The 19752-nt window shown below is 41.7% G+C and overlaps 1 protein-coding gene across 1 annotated transcript in view; it reads right to left on the bottom strand.

Annotated features, from left to right (window-relative positions):
* The window catches only part of dnah9l (dynein, axonemal, heavy polypeptide 9 like), a 33128-nt gene extending 13853 nt beyond the window's left edge, over nucleotides 1–19275 (bottom strand). The window contains exons 1-47 of the mRNA XM_051069760.1: nucleotides 18985–19275; nucleotides 18258–18401; nucleotides 17872–18062; nucleotides 16673–16868; nucleotides 16311–16410; nucleotides 15711–15922; nucleotides 15375–15608; nucleotides 15008–15175; nucleotides 14357–14473; nucleotides 13936–14073; nucleotides 13620–13744; nucleotides 13261–13456; nucleotides 12377–12481; nucleotides 12032–12223; nucleotides 11490–11690; nucleotides 11036–11371; nucleotides 10835–10912; nucleotides 10694–10749; nucleotides 10452–10572; nucleotides 9954–10346; nucleotides 9742–9858; nucleotides 9427–9513; nucleotides 9124–9282; nucleotides 8819–8902; nucleotides 8577–8735; nucleotides 8191–8313; nucleotides 7715–7837; nucleotides 7405–7629; nucleotides 7099–7317; nucleotides 6663–6833; nucleotides 6296–6421; nucleotides 6098–6205; nucleotides 5879–6010; nucleotides 5630–5790; nucleotides 5017–5173; nucleotides 4773–4918; nucleotides 4567–4683; nucleotides 4328–4466; nucleotides 3579–3671; nucleotides 3270–3464; nucleotides 2876–2953; nucleotides 2488–2626; nucleotides 1999–2147; nucleotides 1635–1783; nucleotides 1359–1509; nucleotides 1061–1192; nucleotides 470–962 (exon numbers count right to left, since the gene is read on the bottom strand). Of these exons, the coding sequence (XP_050925717.1) occupies nucleotides 470–962; nucleotides 1061–1192; nucleotides 1359–1509; nucleotides 1635–1783; nucleotides 1999–2147; nucleotides 2488–2626; nucleotides 2876–2953; nucleotides 3270–3464; nucleotides 3579–3671; nucleotides 4328–4466; nucleotides 4567–4683; nucleotides 4773–4918; nucleotides 5017–5173; nucleotides 5630–5790; nucleotides 5879–6010; nucleotides 6098–6205; nucleotides 6296–6421; nucleotides 6663–6833; nucleotides 7099–7317; nucleotides 7405–7629; nucleotides 7715–7837; nucleotides 8191–8313; nucleotides 8577–8735; nucleotides 8819–8902; nucleotides 9124–9282; nucleotides 9427–9513; nucleotides 9742–9858; nucleotides 9954–10346; nucleotides 10452–10572; nucleotides 10694–10749; nucleotides 10835–10912; nucleotides 11036–11371; nucleotides 11490–11690; nucleotides 12032–12223; nucleotides 12377–12481; nucleotides 13261–13456; nucleotides 13620–13744; nucleotides 13936–14073; nucleotides 14357–14473; nucleotides 15008–15175; nucleotides 15375–15608; nucleotides 15711–15922; nucleotides 16311–16410; nucleotides 16673–16868; nucleotides 17872–18062; nucleotides 18258–18401; nucleotides 18985–19275 (7726 nt within the window). The remainder of the gene's footprint in view (nucleotides 1–469; nucleotides 963–1060; nucleotides 1193–1358; nucleotides 1510–1634; nucleotides 1784–1998; nucleotides 2148–2487; nucleotides 2627–2875; nucleotides 2954–3269; nucleotides 3465–3578; nucleotides 3672–4327; nucleotides 4467–4566; nucleotides 4684–4772; nucleotides 4919–5016; nucleotides 5174–5629; nucleotides 5791–5878; nucleotides 6011–6097; nucleotides 6206–6295; nucleotides 6422–6662; nucleotides 6834–7098; nucleotides 7318–7404; nucleotides 7630–7714; nucleotides 7838–8190; nucleotides 8314–8576; nucleotides 8736–8818; nucleotides 8903–9123; nucleotides 9283–9426; nucleotides 9514–9741; nucleotides 9859–9953; nucleotides 10347–10451; nucleotides 10573–10693; nucleotides 10750–10834; nucleotides 10913–11035; nucleotides 11372–11489; nucleotides 11691–12031; nucleotides 12224–12376; nucleotides 12482–13260; nucleotides 13457–13619; nucleotides 13745–13935; nucleotides 14074–14356; nucleotides 14474–15007; nucleotides 15176–15374; nucleotides 15609–15710; nucleotides 15923–16310; nucleotides 16411–16672; nucleotides 16869–17871; nucleotides 18063–18257; nucleotides 18402–18984) is intronic.
* Between the last annotated feature and the right edge of the window lie 477 nt (nucleotides 19276–19752).

The raw sequence follows: 19752 nt of genomic DNA, 5'->3' as shown, positions 1-19752 counted from the left end.
AAACATAAAAAATGTGTGAATTGCTGAGGGGTGCTTCTCAGTTCTGCACCAGGAAAAGAAAATTAAAAATACAAGGATAAGAAATCACAGAGTCAGAATAAAAAACTATTCATAGGCAAATGCAGAGAGGTATGATAATGATATGTAATAGACCGTGAGACACAGTACGTCCAGGGTCAAAATCTTATTTGTAGCCTGGCTTTTGCCATTCAAGCAGTATATTCATTAATATATTCCTTAACATATTTATTATATAAAAGAGATTTTAAGCGAGGCAAGGACACCTGAAAAAAGTATTCTTCTTTATCCTCAGCTGTGACTAACTGACATGGCACTTTGGACATCAATAGATAAAGTCAATATAACTTTTCTTCTCTTACATTGGACCACACAACATATAAAAAGACCTTGCAGAGCCTGTATTAACTGACACCCAAAAAATATTTGTCCTCATTCCTGTGATTCTTACGCTGCAGCATGGCTGATGTGGTGTAGTAGTTGAAGGGGACTTTGGCTACCATGTAATCGTCCTTCAGCTTGGCGACTTTATCAGACACCAGGATGGTCTTTCCCACTCCTGCAGTGCCCACTAACATGATAGGTTTGCCTCTCTGCAGCAGCAGGTCCATGAAGTAGGTCAGACAAATAGTTTCTGGGGTGTGGACGAGCACCGTCTGAAACAGGTATCGCATGACCCGACTGAAAGGCTTGTCCAGCATGTGGTCAATGACGAGTGTAATGTATAGTAATTCTGCACGCACACAACCATACACACCACTGGTACACACCTGCAATGGTACATCAGGTTCCAGCTCAAATGGTACCATCTTCTCGCTCCAGGGAGTAAACTTTTTAGTCTCAGAGTCTATAAAATAGTCAAAGACGGAGCCCTGGGAGGGAAACTTCACAGCGCGCATTTCTTTAGACCACCAGCGGCTGAATTCAGCACGGTAGTCATTCAGCTGACAACATGACATAACATGAATTACCTTATTAGAAGCAAAGTAAAATGACAGTAATGCAAAGAAGTTCTCTGAACGAACATTCAGTCACCACACACATGATCCTGGAAGAGAGCCCCGCCGAAGGCCCAGACACAAGCGAAGACAAAGTAGATCTCATAGAGTTCTCGGGGAGAGTCAGCTGGGGTGTTTTCCTCTGTCAGCAGACAATCCAACAAGGAACACAGTGTCTGATAGAGATCAACACAGAAATACAAAATCTGATAAGACAACACAATTCTGACAAAATGCAAGAACACAACATAGAAATTCAACAACTGGTTGAAGACAGGATGTAAATATATATGACACACTCTTTAGTCCAAGACACAAGATAAGCATGCTGTGTGTCCTCACCTGCACCATGCTATTTTCTGGTATGGGAGTGATGGTTTTCAGGTTGCAGCGCACTTGTTCCAGGCAGTATGGCACGTACTTGTCAAAGAGAATGGTGAGGTTGGCTCGTTCTGATTGGGCATGTCGGGTGTCTATCCAGCTCGTCACGTAACTGAGAATACAATAAGGACACCACTGCATAACCATATTACAATTTCAGAAAAATGAAGAAAAAGAAGTCCATGATTTTAAATGTGCGTTTGTGTGCTTGTGACTGTGTGTGTGTGTGTGACCTACGAGCTCCAGCCAAGGTCCTGAGGGTTGACATAGAGTATCCCTGCTCTGGACACAGTAGCTGGAGTAGCAGCCTTCAGATGAGAGATTTCAAACAGCAGACGCATGGAGGAGGACAAACTGATCCTCTCGTTACTGGCAAGAGTCAATACCTGCAAAGGGGAAAGGAAAAATTAGGTTTGGTGAAGCTTAAGCAGCAAATATATATATAAAATATATAAAGCAACTTCAAAATCTACAGTGACTGGTAGTGACCAAAATCTATGTGCTAGCTTTTGTTTAGGCTTTGGGTTGATTGTTGTAAAATCACGGACAAAATCCAGCATTAGAGGAATGGAAACATGGACAGTATCAGATGTACTTTTACCTTGTTGTCATCCATAACTGTGTTGAGTGACTCAATCCACATAGGGTCAATATCACCATCCAGAACAATCCATTTGGGTCCATCATGGCCCACTGAGGTCAGCTCCCTCATGGTAGAGGAGAACAGACCTAATATGAAGCAAAGAGTAAAACATACAAAAACAAATCAATAGTATATTTTAGATTGTTCTGGTATCAGATCATCACTGAGGTAAAAATGTCCCAATCTATAATTTAATGCACTAGAGCAAACTCATGTAATGGAATCACAGTAAATTTATTCCATATTTAAACTATTAAAACAAGAGCTAACTCTGAACCAGAAAAAGCACTTTAACAAATTCTAATTAATTCTGAGAAGAGGTTTGGGAATAAATTATGGTCTTGGCACGAGAATAACTCCTGCTTGACAGCGACTTAAAATGTCTAAATAAGGAAACACTGGCTCCCTTGATCATATTTTATTTCTTTCTTAAATTTCTTTTATGATCCTCACCATCCTTCCACTCTCTGGTAGCAGAGTGCAGGTATCCAAACAACTCATCTGTGGTCACAGCTTTAGGGTTGATATCAGTCCACACAGGCTTCATTTTCATATTTGCGTAGGTTCTATGGAGAGTCTTCAGGATCTGATGAATAAACATGAAGCTATGACAAAATGTGCACTGTGTCTTTTCACAAGAAGCAAATCTCCATTATCATTATCACTCTAGATATTAACAGCTATGAGAACAGTGAAGTTCAAAAATCCAGAGAAATTCCCATATAGTTTCACAATGGGTATAATCCACCTCTTATATAAAATGGCTCTGAAAAGAAATGGACAAATACTATTTGGTATGTGGTTTCATGGATGCAGTAGTTAGACAGAACTTAACCTGGCTCTTTCCAGTTCCTGGTCCACCCACTACAAACACAGAGTGCCTGACGGCCAGCAGCTCCTCCAGCTGGGTCACCTGGAGACACAAAACACAGCATCATACTTGATTTCTGATATGTATGTGTATGTACTCTCAATCTTGATTGATGTTCCCAAAGGAATTAAGTTGCAAGTTGCAATTCCCACTATAATTTAAAGTATAAGTATTGCATTTCATTCATCACAGTTATATATCTATACATGTACACTGGATGGTGATGCTATGACAGGTTTTTCCTTTTCTGTGAAAAGACACACAAAACTTTTTGATGCTGCTACTAAGAAAGAGAAATTTAAATTTTTCACAGACAAGGGTGGCACTTCCATTTCAAAATATTGTTAAAAAAAGACACCTTAAGTATGAAGTTCTCCTCAGGCTGCAGACGCAGTTCGCTGACCGACTGGCGAACAGCATTCTCCAGCTCAGGGTCTCTCTTCCTGGGCACGTCCAGCTGAGGAAACAGGTCACTGATAAGCCCGAGGAATATGGGCACGTCACTGGTCACTATCTTAGGCAGGTTGAAGTCCCTCAGCGCCCGCATCAGCACCTGGGAAGAAAAATGACAGCAATCTACATAGTCATATGACCGCACATAACTGGCCTTATGTCCATTATATGGATCTGAAAAGGACAAACATCAATGACAATGACTGATGCATACCTGCTCCTCTGGTCTGCTACGATCCTCTCTTTTTAGAGAACCTGCCACGACCAGGACTGATTTGATGGCCCTTAAACCCCAATCATAATGATCCTGACAGATAAAGGAAATTAAGTTATGGAGGTCATTGAACAAGTATGACAAAACTGGAGAACACATTTAATGTTAAGTCTAGGAAGCCTATATTACAAGGTTCAGCACATAGAGTAATCATACTGAAAATTATACTGAAAATGAAAAATGTAAAAGAATCATAAGTGTATTCAACAGCACCTGCTATTTTTGTTCATATCCTGTATATTCACCGTGATACACACACAAAGGAGCTGATTAAAGTGCAATATGAATAAAAAAGGTGCAGGGATCAACATTCATCTTGTCACCCAGTCACAAGGCCAATATCAGATGAAACCAAAGCCAGGAAAAGATGTCATGGCACCACTTTCACTGGATTTCTTTGCAATCCAGTAAAAACAAAGACTAAAAAGTTGAATTAATTTCAAGAAATACTGGTGTTGAAAACTGTAGTTCTAATCACAGCAGCAGAAGTCACTGCTGAAGATGTTGTTAGCTTAATTCAACCAGAGACCTGTGCTCTCATGATAATCCAAATTAGATTTCTTCTCTCTTCCATTTCTTTCCATTAACATTCACCCTGGATTTTTAGATCATGTGTACTCATCCTAAAATAGCACAGAGGATAGTCATAGTACCTTCTGTGTCTTGACAAATTGGTTTAATGTACAAACCTGTTTTGACAGCAGCTCTTTACAAAGGGTGTAGAGGCTGATGAATTTGCACGCCAGCAGACGAGCGTCTATGAATCCTTCTGCCACCAGCATGATCTCACAAATCAGTTCAAAGTCTGGGATCACCATGGCACAGGGCCTGAACAGTTAGCAAACCATTGTTGTTTTTAATTTGTCACCTTTAACATTAGTTAAGTGTTGTGCTTAATATCTCCTTATTCTCTCTGTTCATATCAGACCTGAATAAAGCCTTGAGGTTCTCTGGGAGCTCAGCCCTGCCCGCATAACCAGGGTTCAGAGTGATGAAGATCCCCACTGTTGGCTTCAGTTCAATCTCCTCTCCCAGGAAATGGAATCTATGGGTGCATAAAAATCAACCATATACTGAATTCACTGAATAACCATATTGACAGTTTATAATGTAGGTCATTATCTCCACATCTACCTTTGCTTCTTGTTGCGCACAGCATCCTGTATAGTTTTGACCTGTACAGCTACCACAGACAACACTTCCACTGAGATCCTGTTAAACTCATCAAAGCATCCCCACACTCCTGTCTGAGCCAGACCCTTATAAATGTTACCTATGGACTGAAGGAATGAGACAGAGAGAATATGGATGAAATTAATATAAATGACAATACAAATGAAGTAAATGTGATGGAGAGCATCTTCACAGTCCATGATACCTTGTAGTCCATCTGTTCTGAGCAGTTGAAAACATACACCATGATGCCCAAGGAGCGTCCAAGGTCCTTTGTAGTCTCAGTCTTACCGGTGCCAGCTGGGCCTGAGGGGGCACCGCTCATAGTCAGATGGAGGGACTGGGTCAGGGTTATGTAACACCTAACAGAAGAGGGGTTGAGATATAAGACATATATACAAAATAACATTAGTAAGCAATAATATTTTTGATTCAGTGAACCTGTGTAACTGCACACAACACTGTATAAAAATAACAGTGTAATATGTATGTGTTTATAGGTGAATCATATAAGTTGTGGTTGTATACAAGACTTCAGTGTTTGTGCCTTTCTTTGATCACAGGAGGTTGACAAAGCAGACTCTCGACCTTCATTTCACTCACATTTACACTCATTTGCGTGGGAGCTATGTGCTTTCAACAACTGGAGGACTTAGGTGTTAAGTGCTTATGGTGATACTGCTGAGGAAAAGGAGTCTTTTACTAATGTGTGTCTTCACCCTGTTCAAACAAAGGTCGACTGCCACTTCTCTCTTTAAAGGACACATCTTTAAAAATGTGCACAAACCAGCTGCATATCATGCAGTATGTATGTGTACCTGTCGGTGAGCGGCGTGATGACCAGTCTGTTGGTGTTCCCGAGGTATTCGTAGCTGAACTGGAACTGGGCGTCGCAGATGTTAACGTAACAGTGTCTGGTTTCGTCATCCCAGCGATGGCGTAACTGGGACAGCCATGCAAATGCCTGACCTGTTGTTACCTAAACAACACATACAGCAGCACCAACAGGTTGGTCTAATTGTTTGCATAAAACTCGTTCAAAAATTAAGGTCTAATAATAGAATTACCTTCTGAGTTATGAGATTGGCGACCACGTCTCGAGCGTGGACATCGATAGTACAGACAGTCATAATTTTCTGTCTGTCTCCAGGAGTTAAGTCTCCGAGGAGCATGTGGATCAGAGAGTTCAGCTGTGTAATCTAGAAAACCAGTTAAGCAAACATCACTAAAAAAACACAACAAGAAGTATGTTCAACCATCCTCGTAACAGTATGTGTCAGCGCTACCTGTTTTCTGTTGTAGTCTTTGAGGGCTGTCTCAAATCCCTCCTCCACCCTCTCAAAGGCAATGCCCACATCAGTAGCCCACCACACCTGACTACCAGTCAACCCTACCTGTAAATGGAAGGAAAACACAGACAAAAGATTATTTCCATATTTGTAAAAGGTGAAGTGATATTCCTATTGATTAGACATAATCATTACCTGTGCAGGGTAGTCAAAGAGCCACTGGTCTCGTGCTTTGTCTTCATAGGCAGCTACGGCCTCTTGGATCTCCTTCCGGACTGTGCAGCGCATGGTGTTCTCCAAGGCACTTAACCAACACTCTGCCTGTGGAAAAAAAAAAAAAAAAAAATCAAATCAAAATAAATAAAACAAAGGTAGAATTCTACGCTTTATACTGTTTGGAAAAAACATGAAGATTATCACACATGGCAGGTGTGAACACATACAAGTATATTCTTACTGTACATAATAAACAATACAGACAAAGCTGTTTATTATACCATAGTAATGAGATTGATGAATGCAGTTATAACTAATTGTACTTGCACACACAGAAATCAAATACCTGTCCTTCACAGACACACGGCTCAGAGAACGGAACATATTCTCCCTCTCTGCTGTACATCCCTATGGCAACAGCCTCCTCCTCATCCTCCGCCCCTCCTCCATCTCTGTCTGAATCTTTGAAGCGAAGATCTGCTATGTTGTCAAACAGCTTCAGCAGGTGTCTGGTCACCTAGAAAACACAAACACACAAACACATGGACTCCGGTTCAATTTGTAATGTTGTTTACAGATCGTAATCTCTTGAGTGGAAAAAAAAAGAAAACAAGAGTCAATGTCAAATTTCCACTTTGTCTTTCATTCCTATCTTTATTAACATTCTCCGCTTTGTAACACTAAGACACAGTCTGAGGAATATATTGAACTGATAACTACAATGAGCTGACTATCTCTTCATATGTTCTCTCTTGGAAAACATAATTAAATGTATCTGTCACCTGTTTGGGCTGGGTCCCCTTGGAGACAATCTCCAGGAGGTCTGAGGCAGAGACAAAGTAAAATCTGGGGAACGTGAGCCTCTTGGTCTCCAGGTACTCTGCCAGGGCCTTCTCACACACAGACAGCCTCTGCTGCAGAGTCTCTAGGTTCTCCAGGAAGCCGGGCTGATTGGTCACCCCTACCACATTACTGTTCTGCACCACCTCAGTCATCAAGTTCTGAGTGAACAAAGAGGCAATGAAATGATATTGAATGTAATGGTCTGCTTAGATGATTGTAATGATTGTACAATTCATGTTTGTTACCTGGAAGTCAGCATGTATTCCCTGGAAGCGCTCTGCGTCATTGGCCAGCTGGCAGCGGATGTCGTGGCTGTTGGTGAAGATGCTGTTAAGGTGAGCCCAGGTCCTCTGGACAGACATCCAGGAGGAGATGACTAAGTCAGCCACCATCAGCTTCCTCTGCCATCCACTCACCTCTGCCTGGAAATACTCCACATACTTACTCATCAGAATGTTCTGCAGTTGTACCTGAAGAGAAATAAAACAGGAACTTTACACAGTGGTCTGTAAGAGGCATCTTTAGTGTCCTGTTCTGTAAGTCCTGTATTTGTACCTGGTTGTCCTCCAGTGTCTCTATCAGGTTCTCATCTGCTTTGAGCAGAGGGGTTCCTGTGCTGGTGTGAGTCTCATATGACAGTGACATAACACTCCACGTCTGGGTTATCTCTGCCAAAACCTAAGCAAAAGTAGTAGATGTTTCTTTTCAAAATGTGATGTCTGACATTTGAAGTATCTCAAAAAATCTAAAAAATGAGCAGCAGCATAAAAATAAAGCTTACCAAGATGTACCATATACCAGGTTTATTGTTTATCATATCTCTGTGCATCATGACCACAGATTTCATCTTGGTGTCTTTTATAAGGCAGCTTCATGTGAATTAACATGATATGGTGGCAGTTACAACTAATGGTTAATGAGTGTATAATCTCAGACTCAAAAAGGAATTGTCTGTTTTATACTTTAATAGTTTTGACCCAGCTGCATTGATGACCACTACATTAATATAGGGTGCATTGGTCTCTTCCTACCTTCTCTATGGCCATTTCTTTCACAGCCTTGTCCACTATGTTTTTGACCTCGTCCTCCACTCGGTGAAGCTGTAATTCCAAAAGGTCCCCCAGGGTGGTGCCCTCTCCCATTACAAACCTGACCTGAAGACCAAAAAACAATTCGTGGTAGCCATGAGTGTGATCAGATATCAGATCAGGATAATTGGGTTCACTGAACTGTGCTGGTCATTACAGGCCTGGATAGTCTGCAGAATAGCTGAAAGAAAGTGTAGTACATGAAGACTAGATCAAAGAAGAACAGAACTAAACTCAATAGAGTGGCAAAAACACGGTGAAGAATGTGATCAATGATGAAACGTTACTGAATCAGGTGGAATGAGACAGCAGCAGATATAGTCTCATACCCCAGTGGTGTTCATAAGCTGTTGCCAGTGTCTTTCTCTGACTGCAGAGTTCTGCAGCTCGTTGACAGCTCTCAGAGAGGTCAACAGGTTCTTTACAGTCGACTCCAGACCCATGTAGACGTCCCACACCCGCACCTCCTTATCCAGCATCTTCATCTCCTTTAATGTGCGACAGAGATAGTTCTTTTAACCATGGCAAAAATGTAAGATTAAGTCTGTCTGTCCATGGAAGCTTGTCATACTTTGGCGAATCGTCTGAGCTCCATGTCCATCTGCTCAACGTTGATCTCTTTCCATGGAGTCTTGGTCCAATCCTCTATACTGGTCTGGCATGGAGAGAAGAATGGAAGCATTTAATCTGTGACTCTGTGATGACCTTTACAGAGGAAAAGCTCTTTTCCCCTACCGTCCAAAAGGAAATTAGAGCACAGCGTCAACTACGCATAAAACAAAAACCACCTATAGGTATGGTATGGTGTGGGTGTGCAGTGTGGAAACTAAGAAATCAAAATAAAAACCTATTTTTATTGTGGTGATTAGTGTGTACCTTGACAAAGATGACCATGTCCCAGACTGCTTTGACCAGTATGAGGTCGGAGCGACACTGGCGCAGCTGCTTGTAGTCTGGGAAGCTGACCTCAAATAGATCAGCCGTGTCCTGCAACTTCTTCATTTCCGCCTCCATCACTGCTACTGCTCGATTAGTCTGGAGATGAGGACATTTTGAGATGCTACAACGCTACAATTTTATTTTAAAAAAAAAACTGAAATTCTTTTTCTACTTAATCATATACTGTAAGGTAACTTTGCCAGCAATGATACTGTAATCTCTAGTTACTTCTTATCTCACCTTATCAATGAGTCTATAAGGCTCCTCCACACTGATCTTAAAGATAGATTCAGTACGAAACTGTTCTCTGAACTCGTGCTGTTTCACCTAAAATATGGGGGAAAAAATGGTGCAATCAGGATTCAGTGAAGCTGCAGGTTTTTTTTTTTTAAATATTTGCTTCCACCTCTCCCTCTGTAACTGTACACACTGAAGGGTGTGGTATCAGTCATATATAATGCAGGACAGAAAGTGAGAAGGTTTAAATGTCAGATATTGAGCTCTTTGTTAGGGGCTGCCACACTGATATCTTACCCCGCTCACACACAGCCTCACCTCAAACCGGACACATTTCCTGCGTATAACTGAAACTTCATTTGACTGTAGAGGCGCCACTTCATGTTTGACCGTGAAGGCAATTTTCCTGAGACCCTTCCACTTCTCTGGCAGCTCCTGTGTTTTGTGGTGATAAGGTGAAGAATGTAAAGCAATGATACATATTCTGCTAGTATCCATGGAAATGTGTGTATCTGTGTAATGGTACACACTTCTAGCTGTGTGTAGACGCTCTCAGGCAGCTGCTGTCCGTACGTCTTGAGGAGCTCAGCAGTAGACTTGAGAGGTTTGAAGTGCTGTTCATTGCTGATCTGTCTGTCTCGTATTGCCATGAGGTGTCCCATGGTGTCCACAAGACCTGCGTAGTCCCCATCTGACACCTTTTTAGAGAGACCCTGGGCTGTGTCCTGGACGAAAGAGGATAATTCCCTCACGCTCTGGTTCACATGGTTCAGCAGGTGCTCCTTGAACATCCAGCTCCACCTCTTGATGACATTCATCAATGTGTGCTTGAAGGGTTTGATGTCTAGCTGCAGCCAGCCACAGAACACCCTCCTGTCCTCCATCTTGCTCACTCGAACATATAGAGACTCAAACAGGTTGATCTGGAATGACGGATGACATGACAACTCATAAAAAATGGAGAAAAGAGGAAAGAATCAGAAATTACGGTTGCACTACAGAAATATTAAAAGGCTGCTGAAGCACACCTGCTCTTTGAAGTTATCCAGGGTGGGTGGGTTCTTTTTTAGTTCATAGTCGGCATACAGCTCGGCTTCTTCTGTACTCAGCACATGGCCATAAAGAAGGAACTGCCTCATGAATTCAGATCTGTGAAATATTAAGAAAAGAGTGACTTAGCTTTTCTCTCCAAATTCTCTTTATCACAAGTAATGAGAATGATAATCAAGAAATTTGAAATATTTTCAGAGAATACAAAGCCACATCCGACCTATCATCAGTCCAGAGGTAGCGGTAGCTGGCAAATGATCCCTGGTATTCTCTCACCTGAAAATCAACACAATCTTTCCATTAAAGGGCCTGCAGGCATAATAAATGGGTATCCATGTGTGGGTAGAAAACAAACACTTACCTTAGCGATAGCTGCACGTGCCCGTGAGCGGATTATATGGCACATCTCTGACAAATCCTCCATTTCATTTATATCACACTACAAGATGAGCAAACATGATAGCATGATGTGGCAGTGTGTCAGCAGGCAAATATATTTCTGTATGTGTACACAGCATGCATGCTCACTGTGTGTAAGCCTATAATCTCATCCGTGCAGCACCTGATAGTTTTCCAGCTGTTTATGATTCGCCAATCTGGGAATGAAGGACGCTATGTTTGTGATGTTGGCCACCATCTTATCCACAATATCATAGAAGTTACCACTGTGGCTGAAATCCAGTGGGGGGTCAAAGGTCATCTCATTGCTGTTGAGCACCAGCTGGACCTCAAACAGTGGTGTAATACGTTGGGCTGCATCTGTGTTGTCCATGAGATACTGCAGGGAGCAGCGCACTGCACTGGCGAAGCCCGCCAGGATCATTCGATCCACATAGTCTGTGTAGGCCCGCCACTCACTGCTGTCCAGGTCTGTCACACCAAGCAGAGACTGGTTTTCCTGGAGGGATTTAAGAAGGACAAAATGGGACGCTCATAGATATGAGTTCTGGAAAAGTTAACATCCACAATATGAGAACAAGTTCTTGGGGAATCAAGGATGAGACGTGTGTATATACCTGCAGAAGTTTGTGTATCTGCTCCCCTGTGCTGGTGATGAAAGCATGCTGTTTGGAAACACTCTCGTCAATGTCGGAGAAGATGAGGAGAGCAGAGGCACGGCTCTTTCTGGTGATGAAGGCCCGGTGGCTGATTTTACCCATAAGGGCCTGAATAATCTCCACATTAGCTTTGCTCCTCTGGACACGACTAGAGATGTTCTGGCCATGGCAAAAGAGAACAACTGCTACAACCAGTAATTACATTCCCTTTAGTCAACAGCTGCCATTTTATTTCTGTTTTAGGGTGTTTTCTATAATTGAGGAGAACTGGCTTGGACCACATACAGAGAATGCCAAGTTTCATGCTACATTGGCAAGCAACAGTTTCACAGCATGCTGTTTGTTTAATGCTATTAAACAAACTCTAAAATACACCAAGTCTTTTTTTATTTATTTCAGCTTGAAATGCAGCTGAGAGCAGCTTTAAATACAGCTGAACAAAGCAAATATGATGCAAAACAGTGTCAAAATGTACACTGAAAAAACTAAATGTTCAGTACCTTGACCAGGTTTCGTGTGCTCTGAATGTAGTCCCATAGGTCATCCTGAGCCCAGGTAAGCTCCTGGAGGGCCGGCTCTAGCTGTCGTTTTGTTGCATCCATCTCATCTTTCACCAATCCCAGCTCTACAGCAAGGATGGTACTTTGGAGCTGGTTGTACCACTGGGTCACCAGGGTCAGCGTCTGTGTGTACTACAAGATACAAAAGCGTGTGTGAGATGGTTTTTGACATATTTTACAGATCAACAAGCCATTTACTGTTAAAGACTGTATCCACAGCCCATACATATCCAACCAGCTGTCTAACACAATGCTCAGTGCAACACTAGAAGCTTAGTTACCCACCATGTAGAGTCTCTCCCGTTTGGAGTAGAGATGGAGAGCTGCTTTAGGAATGTTTTGGTGCTTCAACATACCTAGATACTTCACCTCCCTAAGCACTGACATCAACTGTGTGGAGAGAGGGGGAGAAATGTAATCAAGAATTGAATGAATCTAAAGTTAAAGTATTTGTTTTGTTTCCTTTTACCTCCACAGTAATAAATCTGAATAGACAGGATCAGTATCATAAACTGGAGATCTCATTTAGACTTCTGAATAACTGGGTGTTAAATACGTGAAGGCCACTCGTTGAACTGAGTACACATATACATTATACAATCTATTAGAAGAAATGTGCACAGTACATCAGATAGGTTGCCTAATCCTTGGATTAGAGTGCCTGATCTCGACATTGCTGGTTACAAAAACTTATTACTGCTGTGCTTTTCAGAGAACACTTCGCTTTGTTTCTCTGATTTTATGTTGATTATGTTTCATGGTTTTCTTTGTTAACACACAGTGATTATTGTTGCTCATGCAAAACAGTTCCTTTGTTTATTCAAGGCAAACCACTGTTGTTATTTCTGATAATTTGAGGTGCACCAGCAACTGGTGCAACTGGTGGATGTTGGGAAAAGAAAATGAAAAGAAAATGAAGCAGTTAAATAATGATTTATAAATTTAGTTGGAGCAGAAATATATGTATATTTAAATGATATCACATCATATTTATGGTGTAAACTCAACCTACCAAGTTTGATTACAAAATGATTTGTACAATTGAATGTAGAAAGTATGACTGTAGGCACATTTCTGCACTGATTCCAGACCAAAAAAAAAATCTTTCTCTTAAATATCTTAACTCTGGCTAATATGTTTATTGGTGATTGCAACATCTGCGTGCTTACAGCAGGACTGAAGTTGACCTGGAACAGGCCTGTGTCGGTGTCCAGTGTGAGCAGTGGTTCCTTCAGGTGGATTTGACAAATTTCCTCCAAGCCCTCAGTCCACTCTGAGAACAGCTCCTCATCCTGCTGATCCAGAATCTCCAGGACATGCTCACACTTATGGAGGACATCGTCTGCCTCAGCACTCCCTAGAGGCCTGGAGGGGAGAGAGGGAATGAAGGGTCTTGTATGGAGCTTGTATGTATTGTATTGTGTCTCTATGTGTGCATAATATGATTAACAAAGCAAAAGATCTGCTGGATCCCCAGATGACACTTATGGAGTAATTGTGTGTGTGCATGAATGGGGTCGGTCCATACATATGGGCCAGCTGGCAGAGGTTACTCCTGTTGGTGAGGATGCGATTCCGAAGCTCCTGTGACCACTTGAGGTTGCCGGCCACTGACGGCATATTTTTCCCCAGGACTGCACAGCCTGACCGCAGCTGAAAAACAACAAAGGCTTAATCAATTTGTTTCATGATTGAGTTATATTCATTCACTTAAGATGATGATACTTTTTCAAGGATATTCCTAACACACACACAAGTGTATGAATCACGTGTGTCAAAATCAGCTGTTAGGAACTCTCCTGGACATCATTTAGAATAATTATGTGTGTTTCCACCTGTCTTACCCCATCTCTGTGTTGATCAAGTATAAACTGACAATGGTCTATTTCCTGGTTGAACATGGTCAACAACATGTTGTAGTTAGGAGAGAACAGCTGGTGGATCCTGGGTCTCTCAAGCAGGGTGCCAAAAATCTTTAACAACTAGATGGGACAAAAACATTTTCTTAAGACAGTGTACATTTTAGACCTAAACATATTATGATACCCAAAAATATCTGATTTACTTTGAAAATTCCCTGACTTTTAGTCTAAAACACCAACAAGCTAAAACAAGAGAAGAATCCCTCTCAGCTGAGATAAATGTAATTATAGTTTGCTAACATGCTAAACGCTCTCCATGTGCTCCCTTCATGTCCCTTGATAGCCTGAAAGTATATTTGTAAAGACTAGGAGTGTTTAAGGAGCTCAGGTGTAACAGACATACCTTAAAGGTTGACTTCAGGTTCTTGGAGTGCTGGAAAGCCAGATTGAGGACAGTCCCAAGCCTCTGGTCAAAATCTCTGTTCTGCTCCATGAAGCGCCTGTAGTGGTGCACAAAATCCTGGACAAAGGATGGCATTAGACAGGAAATGGTGGATATTTCCAGGTCCCTTCCTAATTATAAAGCTTTGAGTAGCACATTAATTATTAGGCAATTTTTATTCCATAATATTTTTAGTGCAGTACTTCAAGTTCTCTTCAGCTCAGTTTATCAGTATTTGCTGGAATAACACAGTAAAAAAATTCACAGATCAATTTCTGATTGAGTTCCTCTTTAGATTGACTGAGCCACACTGGAATATGTTGTACAATAGCTGTAAAATATCTAGTAAATTAAATATTGATGCACTGACAAATAATGACTGCTGTCACTGGTTCTTGTGTGTTGCTTAGCAACTACTTTGCTACTTTTCAATTACTCTACTGCTGGGAAGAAAAATCAAATTGTTTTTTTTGTTGTTGTTGTTGTTTTAATTATTTGGCTGTGCCTGTCAGTGCCACTTATAAATGGGTGTGAATCACAGCCCTTTGGGGGTTATTAATTAAAAAGCAGTGTGATATCAAAGACAACTGCAACAATCTCACTAGGCCTCACATCGTTAGTATAGTCCAAAGGGTCATATTTGCTCTCTCTGAGGGCCCGCCAGCGGTCATGAAACTCCTCGCTCATGCTGAAGACCATCTCACTGAGGACTTTCCCTCTGGACCCACCCAGTTCAATCTTCTCCAGCTTCAGAAAGTCCAGTGCTGTTGCAAAAAGCTCCTATAGATGAGAAACAAAAAGCCACTAATGGGTCGGGGTGATAGATTGGGGTAAAGATTGTTAAAAACACTTTCTTTGAGGTGGCAGCTTTGCTATTTACAACACTCTTTGTTATTAGTACCAAGAAATAATTTTCTCTTGAATTAGTCTAACAGTCTATAAAATCAAAACACAGAACTGTGCTTGTCAACCCATGCACCTCAATCATAAGCAGCCTTTCCATGATGCGGTCTGAACGCTGAAACACAAGTGTAGCAGGAAAGTCCCACAGCTTGATGGTCTGGCTGCGTCTGTAGTACTCTGGGATCCGCTGGCGGTAAGTGTGAAACAACTGCTTGAATGTGCGCAGAACTGAGATGGTTATCTGGACTCTCTCCACCCCCTCTTCAAGCTCCATCTTAAATAGTTCCTCTGGGATAAGGTAGGCAAAGGCCTTAAGACAAACACAATAATTTGGATGAACAATTACCACCACTTAATTTCTCTTCTTTCATCTCCATTTCTTTCACATAAACATAGATATGCATCACTGCACCTTTTCAATGATGAGGTTACAGAACTCCTGCAGGAGGACCACCATGCGCTGTGGAGTGCAGTAGTACTGGGAATGGCTCCAGATGAGACACAGAGTGTGGAAGAGAGGAGGCAGCAGAGCGTCTACTTGAGGGAAACTCCTCTCTTCTAAGCTGCTGATCAGTCTTCTCAGAGGGCGTAGATACAGATCTATGTCCTCTGCTTCCAGCACAGCTATAATTATCACATAAAGATGTACTATTGTAAAACATGATCCTATTAGGGAGGTAATCTAACTTAATTTAAAATCACACAGTAGACAAATAACTGTGTTTTTTAACTGACAATTTCAAACAGAAATGGCAATATGATTGCAATGTTCCTGCCATTGCTAAATGAGCATGTTGATACACAAAGAAAGCAACGGCATTAGAGCATAAATGTGAAATCCAGAAAATGTTATCAGGCTAAATACAAAAAACATTTGTACTGTGACACAGAAAAAAGTACTTTTTGTGCATTTGAAGGTTGAAATCTATTCCTAAAGTAAAACCAAATGAGAAATGAGAAAACTCATATATAATAAAAATCACTGATAAATGATGGGTAATGCTGACCCTACCATCATTGACTTTGAGACAGACATCCTTAAAGGAGGAGTAGTAACTGCTCTTGACTCTTCTCAGGATCTCCATGATCTGTTCTACTTTGGGGCTCTGGATCTGAAAACAAGGACATCATTGCGGGATGCATATCACCTGGGCTGATGTGGAAAGATAAATACTGCATTAATTAAGTAATAGTATGTCATACAATAGATTTGGGACATAAAATAATTCAGACCTTGCAAGCAAGTTGTGTACCTTAAATCTAGTCTTTAGGGATACAAATATCTAATATCTCTTCTATCCTGAAAACTGCCATTTTAGTTTATATTTTGAATTGATTGCACCTCTGCCAGCTTCTACAGGATCAATCTCATACTTGTGATTGGATGCCCAGCAGGTTTTCTCTCTGAGTGGCCCAAAACTGGAGCTCCACGTTGGGGCCCGGGTGGTCTCCACGGAGCAGCACCATGCCAGAGTCTTTCTTCAGGACATTCCATATTTGTCCAGACCACTGAACTATCAGAGTTTCTATAGAGTATAACAAGCCACGGTCCAAAGGCCAACCAGTGGGGCTGAGGGAGACAGAGAGAGGGGCAATCAGTGTGGACAAAAATGGCAATACAGGCTGTGGAATATGAATGTGCAGTCAGCAAACCAAAAACAGGACTGAAATATTAGTCAGTTGTAAATCTCATCACAGTAAACGTATTCATCTGTAACAAGATGTTGGTGACTGTACGTTAGGAATTTGCCTTCATGACTTGACAATTCTAGCTATACTAGAGTGCATTACATCTTATTCTCTACATTATACAATAGCCCAGTTTGCCTCTCCACATATACTGTGTATAAAAAGTTGCTTTAAAATCAACATGAGAAATATTTACAGCTGAGCTTTGCATTCATGACATAGAGCTAACACTAGCATCTTTTTTACACAACTTTACTGCCAGTCAACTGACAACAGGCTCTCCATATACTCTAGCTAATGAAAAATATTCTGTCTGATGCATAATAATAAAGTTTATCAAAACTTCCAAGTTGCAACTGTTATAGTAAACAAATATGGCTGCCGGAAATGGCGCTTGACCTTGCTCCCTTTGTACAACATTTTAAAGTTTATTACATATGAGGAAACACAATTAATGAAGATAATTGTAATTGATCGTAAAACTTTAAGTTCTCTTATTTTTTATTATTTTGATTGTTTATTGATTATTTTATTATATTTATTTATTTGTGTTTGTTGCTGTTATATACAAGAGAGCCGGGCAGGTTTCACTTCCGGTGGCTTCAGGTCTGAACAGAACAGCGTCAACTCTCTATATAGGTTAGAAAATGTTTTATTATGCCGTCCGCTTCATATTATTCTTGCCAGCTGGGTTTTCCAAAAACATTTTAGCTAAACGTGCTCACACCACGTTAGCGCCAGAAATGCGCAATGAAAAATATAAATCAAACTAGCTTCTAGCCAAGGACACGCTTAGCAATTCTTTACATAACATCATCTGTTACTAGCGAACAACAATAATCACATAAAAACGGAATACGCAGATTCTCTTTACATATGAAGACCTGAGAGCAATGTCCTGAGGCCGGGCCTGCTCCACGCACAGTGGCAGCGGCAGCAGCGTTCGTCCCTCGGCTCGGCCTCTCAGAGTCACCACCCTGCTCCTCAGCTTCTCCAGGTGTCTGTGGATGTCATCGGACACCACCCGAGGCCAGTCCTCGTGGTTCAGACCGTTGGACAGCACACACACCAGCACCTGTGCGGGCAGTGGTCACACAAGCTGTTTTCAAGGTAACCGTGAACACTTACGCGCTATATTAAACACAACTAATGCATTCTCATTCTACACTTGTCTCGTCAACAAAACACATAACTTCCGCCATGTTCACGGACACCATGCGAGCTGGACATCTCCACACTCCCTCATACATACACACACACACTAGCCCACCTCTGAGATGACAATAGGAAGGTGCTCCATAGGATATCCAGGCACCTCTCCCAGTCGGAGTTGTAGTCTGAATCCTTGCCGAGCGATTCTCTTTACGCCCTTCTTTAGCACACACAGCAGCTTGGTCTTCCATGGTGGGGACGTCTTCACAGATGCAAAAACAGTAGGAATGCTTTCAACAGCATTGAAAGCACCAGAAATAAGTAGTGACTTATTTCAAAAATGTGTATGTTAGACGGGGTGTAGACAGCAAGCCGAGGATACTTACAGTATATATAGCTTACTGTCTTGTTTAGGAGCTAGATTCACTTTTCAACATGTAGTAGTGAATGTATGACTGATATAAAAATTGTCAGGGTGTGAGAGGTTTTGCTGCTGTGTTTTGATGAACTGCGTTTTCCTACAACCCAGCAAAACAGATACTGAAATGTGTCTCAGCCACCCTGCACATGTGCACAGCATTGTTCCACAGTGTCTTTACCTCAGCGATATTAGTGTACAGAATTTCTAACATACAGTGCATACAGGAAGTAATAGATGGACTACACTATTAAATATTTACTCAAGGCTATAACCATAATTGAATTTCCCTGCAAAATTGACTTTAGCCAAAATGGGGAAATGAAAAAGAAAATGACACATATTTATTAAGTTGGGTGCCTGGACTTTTTAAACACTCACTTTATCCCTGTGTGTACTTATCACTGGGTGTGTATGTTTTTCTTACCTGAGCATCCCCTGCATGTAGTGTCCCTCCAGGTCCGGTGAAGAGCAGCAGCCTGTTGGTCCAGATGTGATCCAGGAAATCCAGAATAATCTTCTGGTTCTCCTCTGCACCAATGAAGCGGTTCCATTTATCCGTCTTCACTCGCAGGACACAGAAGGCCTGCTCCCGAAGGAAGTCCACTCTCTCATCTGACAATACCACCCCAACTTTGAGAGAGGGCTCCTGGGGTAAACGCACTCCTCCAGTGCTTAAACTACCACTTTTAACTCTGCTGCTGGTGGACTCAGCCATGAAGACTCAGCTGGCAGGAAGAAGAAAGGGAAAAAAAAGGCTACAGCTTCTTTGTGTGGTGTGTAGGGGACGTGGAACCAGAAAAGGGAATCATGCAGAGTTTGATCAGAGGTACGAACTCACCTCAGTCCTTTTTGTCAAGCTCAGAAGCTGCAAACTGACATTTCCCCAAATGTAACACTGATAAACTCTATCGTCTCCAACTTAATGTTTCTTTTCTCTCTCTTCTTCAGCTCTAAAGGCTAGCAGCTGGAAAACTGATACACACCTTGATGGACAGCTTAACTTGTCACTGTGACAACGCAGTGTGGGCTCACTTCATTGCCCTGCACTGTGAATGCTATTTGTGTAGCCTTTGGGGCCTGCAACCCTATACTGTAACCTGAGCCTTCAGAGGAGACCTTACTACAGTGACACCTCCAGGACAGGTAATGATGTTACACCTTTACTAGAAGCATAAGGTTTTCTAGGATGGGG

Source organism: Lates calcarifer, linkage group LG4 (assembly GCF_001640805.2).
Source record: "Lates calcarifer isolate ASB-BC8 linkage group LG4, TLL_Latcal_v3, whole genome shotgun sequence".
In the NCBI taxonomy this organism is placed as follows: domain Eukaryota; kingdom Metazoa; phylum Chordata; class Actinopteri; family Centropomidae; genus Lates; species Lates calcarifer.
This window is presented reverse-complemented; position numbering and strand designations above follow the sequence as displayed.